The sequence below is a fragment of the Quercus lobata genome, chromosome 3 (assembly GCF_001633185.2).
Source record: "Quercus lobata isolate SW786 chromosome 3, ValleyOak3.0 Primary Assembly, whole genome shotgun sequence".
Classification (NCBI taxonomy): Eukaryota; Viridiplantae; Streptophyta; class Magnoliopsida; order Fagales; family Fagaceae; genus Quercus; species Quercus lobata.
In genome coordinates this window covers 62,560,519-62,574,804 of record NC_044906.1, presented here as the reverse complement: position 1 = coordinate 62,574,804, position 14,286 = coordinate 62,560,519, and the positions used below count along the sequence as shown (strand labels likewise).

Genomic DNA, 14,286 nt, shown 5'->3' with positions numbered 1-14,286 from the left:
ACCTTGATTCAGTTGTGATAACTGTGGTAAATTTATACCAGATCTGTTTGGCATATAGCAAGGACAAGATACAAATTGTAAATTGCACCATTGATTTCATACATATGTTAGTATCATCACCTCTAATAAACTTAGTTTAAATTCTTGCAATTTTGTAAAGATATTTTGAAAGACCCATTACAACACAAAAGATGTCAAGTAAACCTACATTTTTTGGGTATTGGTTGCTGAAACTCAAGATTTGCAGCCGAGGCTAACACCAGACCATCACATCTATCCTCCGCCTCATTTCAACTGCTGTGATGCCTCTATTCTCATCTTTATTATCCCTTCAAATCCCATGACAACGGCGCTAGGTCCTCGCATTCTCCATGCCTTTACAGAATCGGCATCCTATAACCCAGCTTGCAATACCAATCCCATGGATTCATCTACTATTTTTGTTTTGAAATGCATTTTGGTCTTCTCTCTTCTGTTTTCTTTTTCTTTTCCTTTGCCTAAATTAACTTTAGTTTAGAAATTGCTCTGTTAACTCTCCCATTGATGTCAAGTTAGTATGTTTTAAATGATGTCGCACATTTTAAGCCAAGGATTACCTTGAAATCAATCCTAGCCATGAAATGGACACTCTCCATTTCACTTGGAAATGGAGAGGATCCAAATCCCCACATCATGCGTCAAGCAGCAGGGAAGGCATCCACCAAACCAATCACTATTCCATTTGGGTCATTTCCTTCCTGCCTTCTTCTCTTTTGCATTTCCTATGCCTTCACCAATTCCTTAGTTTTTACAGCTATTGACTGTACCTAGCTACCTGCCTCAAGGCACAACAAATAAGGTCCCACTCAAGAATCAAATATTGAGTGGCAAAGTTTTATCCAGTGAGTTGTTGATTTTTTTTTTTTTTTAAAGAATTTTTGGTTAGGACAGTTCACCAAGGCTAGCTGACAATAATACGTGTGCCGGAGCACAGCTGCTACTAGCCACTCCCCCCTTACTATATATCTCACCCATTTCTTTAAACTCTTCTTCACCATTTTTGCTTTTAAGAAAAACCCTTCTTCACAGTTACATTTTTGTGTTTTTGGAATTTGCTAGTTGTGAAGGGAAAATTTGAAACTCTTTGGCCTTCACCATTACAGTTATATATGGCTGCCATTACCAAACAGCTCACAGCAGTCTCTAGTCTGTGTTCCACAGCTAGATTTGTCCAACTCCACACTGTGGACACGAGTTCCTCCGATGAATAGTGCTGCTGAAGTTGAAGGAGAATTGCATCCGTACTACCAAGTCATGAAAGATGAACAAGAGATGATTTTGAAGGTCAACCTACCCGGGGTGGACAATGAGTGCACAAAGGTTTGGGTGGAAGACCATGGTGCTCTTTGCTTCAAAGCTACTGGATGGGACTTTAACGAGCTTTTCGTTAAGGATAATGAAGGAAATTTTCTCTGTGACACTCATCTTTATCTACTGGATTAGTAAGTCCCAATTCAGCAATGGAGTCTTGAAAATCATTGTTCCCAAGAAGACTGGAACTTGACAGTTCTTCCATTGTTAATGAGTTTGAATTTTTATTTTTTTTATTTTAAGGTGGTGGTTATTTTTGTCTTTTTTAATGAAGTTTATGTTTCTTCGTCTTTGTTCTGCTCTCTGTTATCTCTGTGTTTTAAAAAGTAATGGAAGCTCCAAGAGATTACCTTTCCTTTCCTTTGTCTTTTGTAATTGATAAAAGAGTAATTTAGCAATTACTTTTACTTCAACATGCCAGCTTGCACTGATTGTTGTTCTTTAAGGTGAAAAACCAGGCAGTGGTTCTTCTTCTACCATGCTAAGACATTTCCATTTGATGAATCAAGCTTGCTGCTTGGAGGAGTTGACAGACTCAATCACCCACCTAGTGATAATGAGGCAACACTCTTCTCAAACATGTGCATGATATCCAAAGAAAATTTTAGAGCAATTCTTGTGGGCCTTTGCATAAATACGTTGAATAAAATTAGGAATTAGAGTGTAGATTTTGCTGGTTGTAAAGTTATTTTCTTTTGGCATTGTGTTGTTAGAGCAGCATAGGCACACTATCTATCGAAATCTGATCTGGTTGTGTTTTGGGATTTATAACTAATGTTGATCTTTTTGAATTAATGAAAGCATTATGATCCAGTTTCAATCATAATGCATGATATTGTATGACAATATTGTCATTATGAAAAAAGTCATCAAACTACTATATCGACTAGATTGGACACGGTTCTAGCGTACTCAGCTTGCCTACGCCTGTTTCTAATCACTGAATACTCTATTAAACAACATAATTAACAGATTGACATCAAACATCTTTTTTTTTTAATTGACAGATTGCATCAAATATCTAGAAAGAAAGGCATTTGACAAAAACAAAAACAAAAAAATACAAACAAACAAAAACGTACCATTCTCTACTCTTTCCTTCCTGCCCTCTTGCAAATCTCGATAGATTTTGAGGTTCAACTACTGCCCCATTTCTAAGACATTCACTACTAACTTGAATTGAGTTTAAGGTTCAACAACTGCCCCGTTCTGAGGTTCTACCATAAAGAGAAATGCTTCTGATATTTTGAGGACCACCCGAATAAACCCACTCAGGCAAACCGATAATTTCAACCTTCTTGAAACAATGTCCCTCCGTATTATAGAAAAGCAGCCACGCAGGGCTCTTACTCAAAGAAAGCGGCTTTAGCAATATCTCCCCCGTTGGGATAGTCCCAACAGGAACAGGTTGACCACAGTCGCTCCACTCAAATGGAAAGAGTATAGTCTTCATAACCCACACATGATTGTGGTAATCGTTTAGTATCCACAACTGCAACATGTAATCAGCCTCAACTCCGCTATATACGTCAGCTACCAAGGCCAAGCACCCATCAAGCTCAACTAACCGTTCAAATTCCAAACGGAACGATGCAGAGTTTTTTTTTTTGAAGTCATGGGGAAGTGGGATAAGTCTAAAATTCTCATCTTTGAGATCAAAAGCCACAATGGAATCCCCATACTGTGTTAACCAATGCATTGCACCATTAACACAAACACTACTTTTCCCACCAATACCACACTTGGTAGAATCAACAGGCGGCGGCACATGATTTACCTCTCTCCACGACATGTTGCTGCCAATTGTCAAAACCGTGCACACCATATTAATAACTCTAGGAATTGATTGTGGAATGGATTCTGTCCATTTAACATGGAGGACTTTGTGGAGTTTGGTTGAAGGGTCGAAGCCAAAATGGGTTCTAACCTCCCAAGTAACAGTTGTAGTTGTAGGGAGTGGAGGATCAAGAGGAAGAGTGAGAGATTGTTGAGTGGTGGGGTTATATGTGAGAAGATGGATGTCATTGTAATGGGGATATTCAGGGTGGTGAAGGAGAAAGAAACTGTTGAAATATTGGGAAGAGGTGAGACCAAAGGAATGGGAAGGGAGTGAGAAGAGTGGGGTGGGAGATCCCACAGAGAGTGGTTTGATTAATGGGATGGAGAAAAATTGTTGGTGACATGTGTCTTTGTTGATGGCCGAAATAAGGAGGTTGGTGTTATCGGATTTGAATGTGCATAGTTGACGAAAGTGCAAGGATCTGCAACCGCTTCTCAAACGCATCAACCACATACCTAATTGCTGCTGCCGCTGCCGCCGCCGCCGCCAGTCTCTCTCTATCTCATTCAAGAGGCAGGATAGGTTTTGGATTGAGTTGAGGTTGAGAAGCCTACATCTCTTTTTTACTTTTCCTTCGTCTCTTTCTTTTTCCTCTTCTTTTTCTTTTATTTATTTTTTTTATCTTGAAAAAAAAAAATTGTCAATTTTTACATTTACATTTTCATTCTCACATGGGTCTTGCCCCTCTTAACAAAAAAAAAAAATGGGTCTTGCCCCTAAGTAGACATGGCAAGGGTCGGGTTCGAGTCCGGTTAAATCAGTTGCGGGTTAAAATTGGTCATTTTAAGCGAATTAAAAAAAGGTTCGGATTAATCGGGTTGCAAGTCAGTCAGGTTGACCCGTATTTTCCACATAAATATTTTTTTTTTTATAAAGAAAACATGTATTTGCCATTTAGAAAGTCATGTAGCACATTACTTGATGTGAAATGCAATACTTTGAATTCACCACTTATACCAAAAATGAACTCAGTTAAACTTATTAATACTTATTAAATAATTTTAAAAATTATACAAATCCTAACATTGCTATCTAAAATAAAATAACACAAAGATAAGTAAAACAAATATACAAATTTTATTTCTACACAATATCAATATTCCAAAATATAAAACAAAATTACAAATGACTTATTGGATAAATCATTTGACAAAGAATAAAAACATATAAGAAATTTACAATTTTGAAAATTAATTTTATAATCTATTATCAATTGTGGTCAACACTCTATTTTAATTTGAGATATACATTAAAGTTTGATTGTTTACTTATTTATATATGGTATCTTTTATAAATATCATATCGTATTAAAAGACTTGGTCAATTAGTTCAAATGATTTCACTTTTCAATCCTCGTGGGCCCTACCCATATCTTTAGAGATTTTAGGGTTTAAAAGTTTCTCATAACATGGATGGGTTCAAAAAGTGTATCAAAAAGCATTTGATTTATCACATTTTAACCTACTTTTCAAAAAAAAAAAAAAGAATTAATCTAACCTCTTCCTCAAAGGAGGGCAACGGCGTCACCGACGGTAGCTAGGGCTTGGGTTTGTTCAATCACTCTCTCCCCTTCTCTCTTTCGTGGCTTTGTGGATCAGATTGCAAATGAGTTTTAATTTGGATTAGATTGTAATTTTTTAATAAAAAGAAATGCCAAGTCACTAAAAAAATGACATTTCATTAACCACATAAATAACACTACTAATAAAATGACTTATATTACTTATTTTGAAACCAATTATACTCTCTTGAAACTTGAGATATCAATGACACACACATGGTAAGTTTGAGGGACCAATATTATAGGTTTTTTTTTTTTTTTTTTTTTTTTTTTTTTTTGGGGGATATCAACGATCAATATGGTTTTAACGATGGCTACCTCGGGTCGGGTTTTTTTTTTTCCTCTTTGGCAGTGATGGTTTTGTTGTGTGGGGCTGAGTGGTGTAACACTAATGGTTGGGCGGTGGTGGTTTCACTGGTTTGCAATCTAGTTATTGATTTTTTTTTTTTTTTTTATTGCTAGTGTATGAAAAAAAATAGTATTATTTTAATTTATTTTATTTTTAAATAAAGAATGTCATGGAGAACGTGTTGTAAAGTTATGTAAAATAAATAGACTTCTCAGTGAGCTAGGTTTTTTGTTTTTTTATTTTATTTTTTTCTCGCATACGTGGGTTGAACGTTGTTGTAGACAGTAGCCTCATCACATGTGCTTTGCATGTGTAATGAGGTTTTTTTTTTTTTTTGGTTTGGTGAAAACAATGGGCTTAGTGCTATTTTATAGCAAAAAAAAAAAATATCTTTATTTTTTTTTTTTTTTTAGAATCTAATTTATAAATGGATAAAGTAATTTGATAATCAACAGGAAAATGATCCTAAATTTTTAGGCAATGTTTTAGTAGGAGTTAAAATTGCATTTTTACCGGATTGTCTTTTAGTTTTGTCTCTTCTTAAACATAGCGGTGTAAGGTCATATTTGAACTAAAAAAATGAGGAATCCAAACAGAGGAAGCCTTTTAAATAATAGAATGGATGATGTAACTTTGGATCGATATCATTTTGTAGGACAACAGTATTTGCATCAACTAAGAACTCTGAATTCATGAAGCCCAGGTTCTTAAAGGAGGTGAGTGTTTTTTTCCTTCAGCTCTAGGGTGGAGTGTCATTCTTTCAAACATCAAGAGAGGACACACACACAAAAGAAGGAAAAAAAAAGGGTAAATAATTGAAATATCATGAGATATGCTGACTTCCTCAAAAACTTGTCACACACACACACACACACACACAAAAGAAGGAAAAAAAAAAGGGTAAATAATTGAAATATCATGAGATATGCTGACTTCCTCAAAAACTTGTCAGTCTTAAACTAACAGTCAATTTCAAAACAATAATCATGCCACCAATGCAATGTCCTGATATTTTGAAGCAGCACACAAGTTCGGTCTAATCTATTGAACTCAAGTTCAAGTTTTTAAAAACCTAGTTAAAATCATAAAATAGAAAAGATAATAATGCATTAGACATAATCCATAGAACCTAAGTAAATTAGGATAGATAATGAAAATTACCAACACTACTAAAATATATGATTGTCTAGCTAAAAAGGAGAATAACAAAATAAAATAAAATTAGTCCAGCACTAAAAGTTCTGGATCACCTGCACTGCAAATCTCTGATTCCATCATAGCCCTTAAATTCAAGGTTCCATCTCCCTCCAAGAAACCTCTGAAACTTGTCTCCAGGGGTCGACTTATGTGTGTTAGACCATCCTCAACTGAGAGCACTGCCGGAACTGGTGATCCATAGTTACTCACATCCCAATGCACAGTTTCTGGCATAACATAGCCATTCCTTTTAAACTTCTCCCTCATTGCTTCATAGTTACTGCTGCTGCCACAAACACAAGAGCTACAACAGCCTTCATATTGCCAAATCTTTCTAAAATCAAGGCCTGTACCATCAAACACAAAAACCCTTTTAATCATATCCTGTTTGCTCACATTCAAGTCGATTGCAGTTTCCAAAATTTTATCCAAGAATGATATTAGCCGCAGTCTCCATTGTTTAGTGCCCGTTTGGGCTGAGAGTTTTCCAGCGTCTGCGTTTTCTGTTTGTTTGTTTGTTTTTTTTTTTTTTTGGCAGCCGCATAATATGACCAATTCAACTGTGAACAGTGCACAGATGCACTGTTCACGGACCCACATATTCCACTTTTCAACAACTTTTTTATTAAAACTGGGTCCCACAATACTATTCACACATTTAAAAATTATTTTGCTACAGTGTTTTCAGTTTCAGTTTTCAGTTTCAGCAAAAATAAGCTCAATCCAAACGGACCCTTAGTATCGTTATCATCTCCTTTTGGGCTCACAACATTATTTAGTCTACAAAAATTTATCCTTGATCCAAGATCATCCCCTTCGATGCTCACAATCTCAGGATTATCACCATACCTAAGGAGCTTTCCCTTCCAAGGGTTTGCACAGAGTTCAGAAGTCATCAATGTAAAGCCACAGCAGAATCCATGCATGCAGTCATTCATATTAAAAGTTGAAATGCGGTTGACAAATTTGCCATTCTTAGAGAAAGTATCTAGCATTCTTTTCCATTGCCGTTCAGCAACTTCAAGACCATTAACATATTGAAGAAGATTTAATATCTCATGTGGAAGTAAATTGTTGGCAGTGGTTTTTGGCAGTTCAGAGCACTGCACATTCTGAAGGTACTGCAAAAACCTTTCACGGTCATGTTTATAAATGCCCGCTTGTAAGTTTTCAAGGCAACAGATGAGATTCGATCATATTGAAGCAAGTTCCATTGATTGGCACTCATGTAAATTTCTGGCAACTCTAGGGCTTTCCGAAGTGGGACAAGAACTTCTTTTTGTAATCGATTCCGAACCCTGTAAACATAGTGAGATTCATTGATCCCTTTGTATTCAGGACAAGAATCATATGGGAAAAGCCTCCTGGCAACACTTCCACAAATTAAAGTTGAATAATCATAAGAAGAGTAAAGAGAAGGGCACCATTTTGAGGCCATACTAATTTTTTCTGTCCGCCCAGTATTCAAGTGCTCAAGATCAGCCTTAAGTAGCTCGGCAAAGAGATCAGAAATCCGATCATACAAAAAGCGGTACTTTGGATCAGAGTTGTACCACTCAATGGCTTTTATTGCCATCATATTTCTTTTCTCCTTTCTCTTTGTAGCCTTCTCTTTCTTAGCATTCATCTTATCCTTCACAGCCTTCATTCTCTTCTCAAAGGCCTTTTTTACCATCATTTTTCTGTTCTCCATTCTCAAATATGATGCCTTTTCTTTCTTAGTCTTTGTCCAATCCTTCACAGCCTTCATATTTTGCTTTCTCCTTGTAAGTATTTTCCTTCTCATAAATTGCTTTATCCGTCCTTTGCATGTCATAGTTTTGTTAGTTCTCTGTGCAAGTTTTTTAATTCTCCTACCCAAAATTAGGTTGATCCTTTTAAGTTCTACCCTGTCCCTGAAGTCAGCATGGCCTTGAAGTATCGGGGTGCCACTATTGACAATCCGACAGAGGATTTCCAGCAAGTCTTTCAAGCACCCAACTTTGGCAAATGTTTTCAAATTGCATGCTAACGTTTTAGGGTGGTATTGGTGGAGCCACATAGCTGCCACAAAGAACTCCTCTCTTCTTTGGTTTCTAAAATAACTAGTCGCTAACCCGTGCGATGCACGGGATAGTTAAACAAAATTTATACACATTCACTTTTATTGGTACAATCATTTGAAAATAATTTTAACTAATACCCAAATGTAAGACACATTGACTTACTATTTAAAGTAGCCTTTTGAATAATTTACACATATTGTGCAACTGAGCCTTAATTTCTCATCAACAATAAAAACATGGAAATTCAAAACATGGAAAGAAAATAAAAATTACAACAATTAATTCCATTATCTTTCATGCTATACTTTGTAATTGTACGGAATTAAGTCAACTCAATTTAAGTAGTTGTAATAAAATTGGCTTCTACTATTCTCTATTCTATAGAGATATGAACATATTGGATTTCTCAAACAATTACCGGTATTGCAATAAAATAATTTATTATTGAAAATAAGAAACAAAGAAAATCTGTCTATAGCTTAAGAAACACAATATACTAAAATTAAAGAGATAAAATTTTTGGAGGACAAAATATTATAGATAATTTTAGAAACAGATTATACACTTAAAAGGGTTAGTAATTTATAGCACTTACCCCCCACTATTAGTATACTGACACCAAGTGCGGTTGTCGTAACCCTTTGAAAGAATCTTCCCCAATTGGACCCTATCAAAAAAAAAAAAAAAAAACACCCAATTAACAAAATTGATCCAAAAGGGTCTAAAAAGCACTCAATTCAAAAACAAAAATATGAGACAAAGTAATTATTTTCCGCTGTCAATGAAATCGTCTTTTGTATTGTTATTCCAAACTACAACACTTATCTCTCTAAAGCCTTCAATTAACGAAAACACAAACTTCTCTTGGAATACCGGAGTATTATGACCATCTATACACACACACACAAAACAAAATCAGCATAACTCACTATAACTCTATAGAAGCCTCAAAAATATAAAGAGAAATTAAAAGGGTTGAATTTGATATTTATGTTTGGAGAGAGAGAGTTTGCAGAAACTGTGACTTTATATTTCTTAACTTGAGAGAGGGGTAAGGTTGCTAGGGTTTTGAGGTGTTATAATGTTTTTATTTTTATTTTTTATTTTTTAAATATTGTGCTGACGTGGAAAAATGTGGTGCCAGCAGAGGCTTCGGTTTTATATATATATATATAGATTAGTGCTCCTCAAGAGGCAAATAAGTTTGAGAGTAGTATGCTGACAGTGGTACCAAGACATCTCCAAAGAGTGCAGCAGATCATCTAATGATTTCTTGTATATGCAGTTTGCATAAAATTGAACGCAAGGATTTTTTTCTACACCGACAGGTGTCAGCCGAAATTTGTTTTCATCAAAGAAAAGGCCTTTACTTGGAATCACAGTAACTGTTGAATGAGGGATTTCTGGAGGCCCAAGAAGTTGAAATGGAGTAGGGTTTAATTCTGCAGAGCTAGGACAAGATAAACAACACCTTAAAGACAACGCACCAGAAATGTTTCTTAAACCAGAACCAGTCCATCTGGCTGCGGTAGCTCCAGTCCTTTTGATAGAGATGTGAAAGAGTGAAAAACCAAGGTGACTCATATTGCTGCCTGAAGAGAATTAGTTTAAGATCAAGAGACATAGAATCAGATATAAATGGAAAATGGTAGATGACAATAAAACTAACATAATATCAACAGTATGAGTCTGATAAGTGTGATAGACAATTCCACCACTATGTACCTTCCAAAAGAAGACGAGAGCCAAGCTATCAATTGGAATCCACTGCAGACTTGATTGTTGAGTTCATTAAGGTTGCAATAGAGAATTTGTTAAAAATCTCCACTTGACATCCACCTGCGCCAAAACGATTCAGATATATAATTTTTAAATTTGTAAGCTACACACTCACTCAGCAGGACATGACCCAAGACCTCACCCTTTGAGACTATACCTCCCTCTCATGTATGTGCGGGATCACATATGGGGACCTATCACTATGCGAGAGAATGATCTTGTATTTTGGGTGCACTAAATAAAATTCATCCCACTCTCCATACAATTATATGGGGGAAGAGAATAAAGTGTCTGTTGCATAATGTCAAAATCTATGGAACATTGACACCGGAGATGGCAACAAGCATTTCTTGAAAAAATAAGACTAGCAACAATCAAAATTGTGGGGGGATGAACTTGAGCCCAGGCGGAGAACCAAAGGCCCAGCATATCATGTCTTAAAAGATAGGCCCAGCCCAAAGATGTGGATTGGGAAGAAGCCTAATGAATAAAAGATAACTTCCCAAAATAGATCCCAAGGAGATCCGAGTTAGCTACCATTACCAAGGCTCCTATCTGAGGTAGTAGGCAGGACTTTTCCTATATTAGGTATGTAAGGAACCAGGGTTAATCAATTCCCTTTTGGTTTGAGATGCCACTGCTATCAAACTAGCCTCGAAAAACACCATGAAAAGATAAGGACCATAGAGGCAGTCACCTCCGCATTAATGAGATGCTCTCTACCTAATTTCTTCCACATTAAATGCTTGTAAACTAGCCAGAATAGTGCAAACACACCCAAAAGTTCTATTTCATGATGAAAGGATGGCAAAGCAGGGAAAGGTGCCTATAAAAGGAGGTGATGTGCAACACGAAAGGGGGTTGAAACATATTGAGAAATAATGAGTGTTCCCTCAAACAAGAGAATGGGTTTTCCATTCCTCCATTAAAACTCCCAAACAGAAAAGGGAAGAATATTCTAAAATGATTATTTTTATTAATTTCAATTCATTTCTCCCAAACAAAGCCTTAGAGAAGAACAAGAGAGAGAGAGAATTGTAATAGCTAAGTAGAAATAAGAGTTGTTGGCTTTCAGCCCAACCTTTTGTAACTCGGGGAAGCAATTTCTATATCAATATAACCTTTTTCATTCCTTATCACTTTATAAGCAGTTGTTCAGATCTCTTATTGTGAAATTTATAGCCTTTAGTCTTATAAATTAATTGTGTAAATCAGCTACGTCACTGCCATCAGTGTTTGTTTTTGACCCCCACAAAAATGTTTATTTTCAGATTTGTAGGCATGTTTATGTTTTAAAAACATATCCAAAATTATAATAGTGCCAAAAAAAAGAAGAAAAAAAAGAGTTCTGCTGGATAACATTATATTTGAGAATTACATAAATTAATAAATAATTAAATACATAAAAACATACAAATATTATTAATAATAACAACTAACAAGAAACAATCTTAACCAAACCAAACCAAACTAACATAAAAATTTTCTCAAAAAAAAAAAAAAAACTACCCAAACTCTAAATATTATTATTTTTAAAAATCCGAGAGAGAGTGTGTGACTAACCAGTCAATACTCAATACCTAGCGAGAGAGAGATGGAGTTTTCCGAAGAAAAAAAAAAAAAAAAAAACAGTGAAGAGTGCGATCGTGCGAGTGAGAGAGGGAGAGTAAAAACACTCACAATAAGTCGCCGGTGGCTATGGGTCGCCGATCTACGGCCGGCAGCCGCGAGAGAGAGTGATGAGGAATATATTAGAGAGAGACATGAAGCTGAGGTCTGAGTTATGAGCGTGTGCGCTCCACCAATGTGTTAAATTTTTGAGTTAAGGAGTGAGAGTGTGAGACATGCGGCTGAGATCAAAAAGTAGAGAGAGTTCTTGTAACGATAGAGATATGAGATATAAAATACAGGTTAGGAACCAATGGCATGAGGAGAAATTATTTCTATTTACTTTTATCTGTCATCGTTGAATTGGTCTGTGATTCCGTCACAATGTTTGTGATGTCACTGATGTGTTCTTGTCATACAATCTTCCTTTAGATCCGGTCAGTATTCTATTTTTTATTTTTTACTTTTTAAAATGGTCCCTAGTATTACTTTAAATAATTAATATTAAAAATATATTATTTTGCCAATTTTGTTGTGCCTAACATATTAAAAGTATCCACGATAGTGGAGTTAAAAATTTAGTTATTCAATACCTATAAAAGTCATTTTATTTATTTTACCTTTTTATACTTAATATCAATGGATCTATATTTTTAGCTATTTGATTAAAATAATACAAACTAGTCTCATTACACGCGCTTCGCAAGTGCAATGAGGCTCTTTTTTTATTTTGAGTTTAACGTAATTTTTCAATTTGAATTTATCTACTATTAGTGAGGTTATACAAGAAGGGATTTTAAAGAAACTAAAATTTAGAATTTGAAATGGAGTAAACTATTAGGTTTAGTGTATGCTAATTTTTTTAAAAAATAGATAGTGTGCTAATTTTTAGGGAAAAAAAATTTCTCTTATAGTTTTTTTTTTTTTTTGTTGAATTACAATTTTAACCATATTTTTTATTCTTTAAGAATAAGAATTATCTAATTAAATTAGAGGTATTTTTGACATTTTAAGAAACCATAACTAACTTTCTGAATCATTTTAATATATACAGATAACTCATTAGGATATTAATAAAAACATCCATAGCAACCACCTCCACCATCACCCACAACCACCACTATTATGGATTTTATTGGTTGATTTTTCTTCTCTCTCTCTCTCATTATTTCATTTCAGTCTCTCTCTCTTCCTTCTCTCTTTTGTTCTGCTCTCTCCCCTTCAAACCCAAAACCCATGGTGGAACACCATCACCAAGCCACCATGGCCGGACCACTGTCACAGGCCACTGCAACCCACCACCACCACAGGCCACGTATTCCACCACAACCCACTTGACCAAGCCAAACCTCTGTCTTCTCTCTGTGGGTGGATCTGTCATTGGTCTCTCAAATCTGGCTCTCTCCTCTAGCTCATGGGTCTCTCAAATCCGCTTACATCAATTATGGTTCATGGGTTGTGGCTCTCTCAGTGATGGATTTTAGCCATGGGTTTTGGTGATATTTTGGTCATGGATTTTGTTGATGTTTGCTTCTTTTCTTTTATTTTTTTCCTATTAGTGGTGGGTTTGATAAGTGTAGGTGTGGTTGGGTGACTAATGTGGTGGTGGTGGTAGGGGTTGTCGTGGTGGTGGTGGTGGTGGTGGTGGTGGGGGGGGGGAGTTGCCATGGTGGAGGTGGTGAGAGTTGTGAGGGCTCTAAAAGTTGAAAGAGAGAGTTGAGAGTTCTAAGAAGAAAAGAAATAGAAAAGAAAGAAATAAATAAATAATATTTTAATCAGAGGTAGAATAATTTTTTTTTTTTTTTTTAGCTTTCAGCTATTGTGCACTGTAGCAAGATAGGTAAAATATTTACCTATAGCACCACTATTGTAGTGCCTTTTTTGTGTATGGTGGTGCTAAAAATAGCTTTTTAGCACCACTATTATGGATGCTCTAATCTGCATTTCTCTTTTTAAAATTGATTTATTTCATAATTCAAATTAAATATTATAAATCTAAATGTATACTCATTTAAAATTTTAAATGAGATTAGCTTTATCACACGTGCTTTGTGCGTGCGATGACGTTCTTTTTTTTTTTTTTTTTAGGGATTGAGAAAACTGGAAAAAAAAAGTGGGATTTGGAATTAAGAAAACATCAAACCAATCATATACTTTAGTGAGATAGGTAAATCTAGGGAACTCCCCCTCTAAGAACAATAAAAGAAACCGGTGAGGCTTAAAAAAGTAAAAAATAATAATAAATAAATAAAAGAGGTGAAATGTGGTCTTGAAGGAAATATACAAAGTAGACAGAGAAGGTTTTTTTTTGGATAGTTTAGTTTTCAAGACATGGAGATATAGTTTTACCAGGTTCACACAAGTCGAGGGGATTGGGTAAGGGAGGTCTTTGGGTTCGTGGGGTTATGGTTTATGTTTTTTGATTTCTAATATTTGGCCTGAATGGTGTCATTTAAGCTAGAGTAATGTGTTTTAAGTTTAGGCCTAAAATGTCATAGTTTTGATTGTGCCAGCTCTCCACTTGGTCATCACTTAAACGATGTAGTTTTGGGGCTGA

General features: G+C 35.5%; 3 protein-coding genes across 4 annotated transcripts; all 3 read right to left on the bottom strand.

Annotated features, from left to right (window-relative positions):
* Window positions 1-53: 53 nt before the first annotated feature.
* LOC115982732 (F-box/LRR-repeat protein At2g40920-like) lies at window positions 54-3,774 on the bottom strand. Its single transcript, XM_031105434.1, has one exon. It carries the CDS (start codon window positions 3,641-3,643, stop codon window positions 2,543-2,545), a length of 1,101 nt encoding a protein of 366 aa, XP_030961294.1. The 5' UTR covers window positions 3,644-3,774; the 3' UTR covers window positions 54-2,542.
* Window positions 3,775-6,209: 2,435 nt separating this feature from the next.
* LOC115982734 lies at window positions 6,210-7,310 on the bottom strand. Of its 2 annotated transcripts, none has more exons than XM_031105437.1 (2): window positions 7,033-7,310; window positions 6,210-6,757 (listed from the first exon to the last, which is right to left on the bottom strand). In XM_031105437.1, the coding sequence occupies exons 1-2, from the start codon at window positions 7,290-7,292 to the stop codon at window positions 6,322-6,324; spliced, it is 696 nt and encodes a 231-aa protein (XP_030961297.1). In that variant the 5' UTR covers window positions 7,293-7,310; the 3' UTR covers window positions 6,210-6,321. The 2 variants fall into 2 exon arrangements, with proteins under 2 accessions (XP_030961297.1, XP_030961295.1); XM_031105435.1 differs by having other exon boundaries at window positions 6,210-6,762; window positions 7,038-7,310.
* A 14-nt stretch (window positions 7,311-7,324) lies between these two features.
* Window positions 7,325-12,046, bottom strand: LOC115982730. The gene is made up of 4 exons (XM_031105432.1): window positions 11,802-12,046; window positions 10,068-10,181; window positions 9,519-9,934; window positions 7,325-8,380 (listed from the first exon to the last, which is right to left on the bottom strand). The coding sequence occupies exons 3-4, from the start codon at window positions 9,924-9,926 to the stop codon at window positions 7,346-7,348; spliced, it is 1,443 nt and encodes a 480-aa protein (XP_030961292.1). The 5' UTR covers window positions 9,927-9,934; window positions 10,068-10,181; window positions 11,802-12,046; the 3' UTR covers window positions 7,325-7,345.
* Window positions 12,047-14,286: the final 2,240 nt, after the last annotated feature.

What these genes read in the sequence shown, in the direction of transcription:
- LOC115982730 (XM_031105432.1), bottom strand. Translation starts at nt 9,926, where the DNA reads ATGAGTCACCTTGGTTTTTCACTCTTTCACATCTCTATCAAAAGGACT. An exon ending in GCCTCTTGAGGAGCACTAAT is followed by an intron (nt 8,381 to 9,518) that starts CTATATATATAT and finishes TTAGCGACTAGT; the next exon opens with TATTTTAGAAACCAAAGAAG.
- LOC115982732 (XM_031105434.1), bottom strand. Translation starts at nt 3,643, where the DNA reads ATGTGGTTGATGCGTTTGAGAAGCGGTTGCAGATCCTTGCACTTTCGT.
- LOC115982734 (XM_031105437.1), bottom strand. Translation starts at nt 7,292, where the DNA reads ATGCTAGATACTTTCTCTAAGAATGGCAAATTTGTCAACCGCATTTCA. An exon ending in GGAGATGATAACGATACTAA is followed by an intron (nt 6,758 to 7,032) that starts GGGTCCGTTTGG and finishes AACGGGCACTAA; the next exon opens with ACAATGGAGACTGCGGCTAA.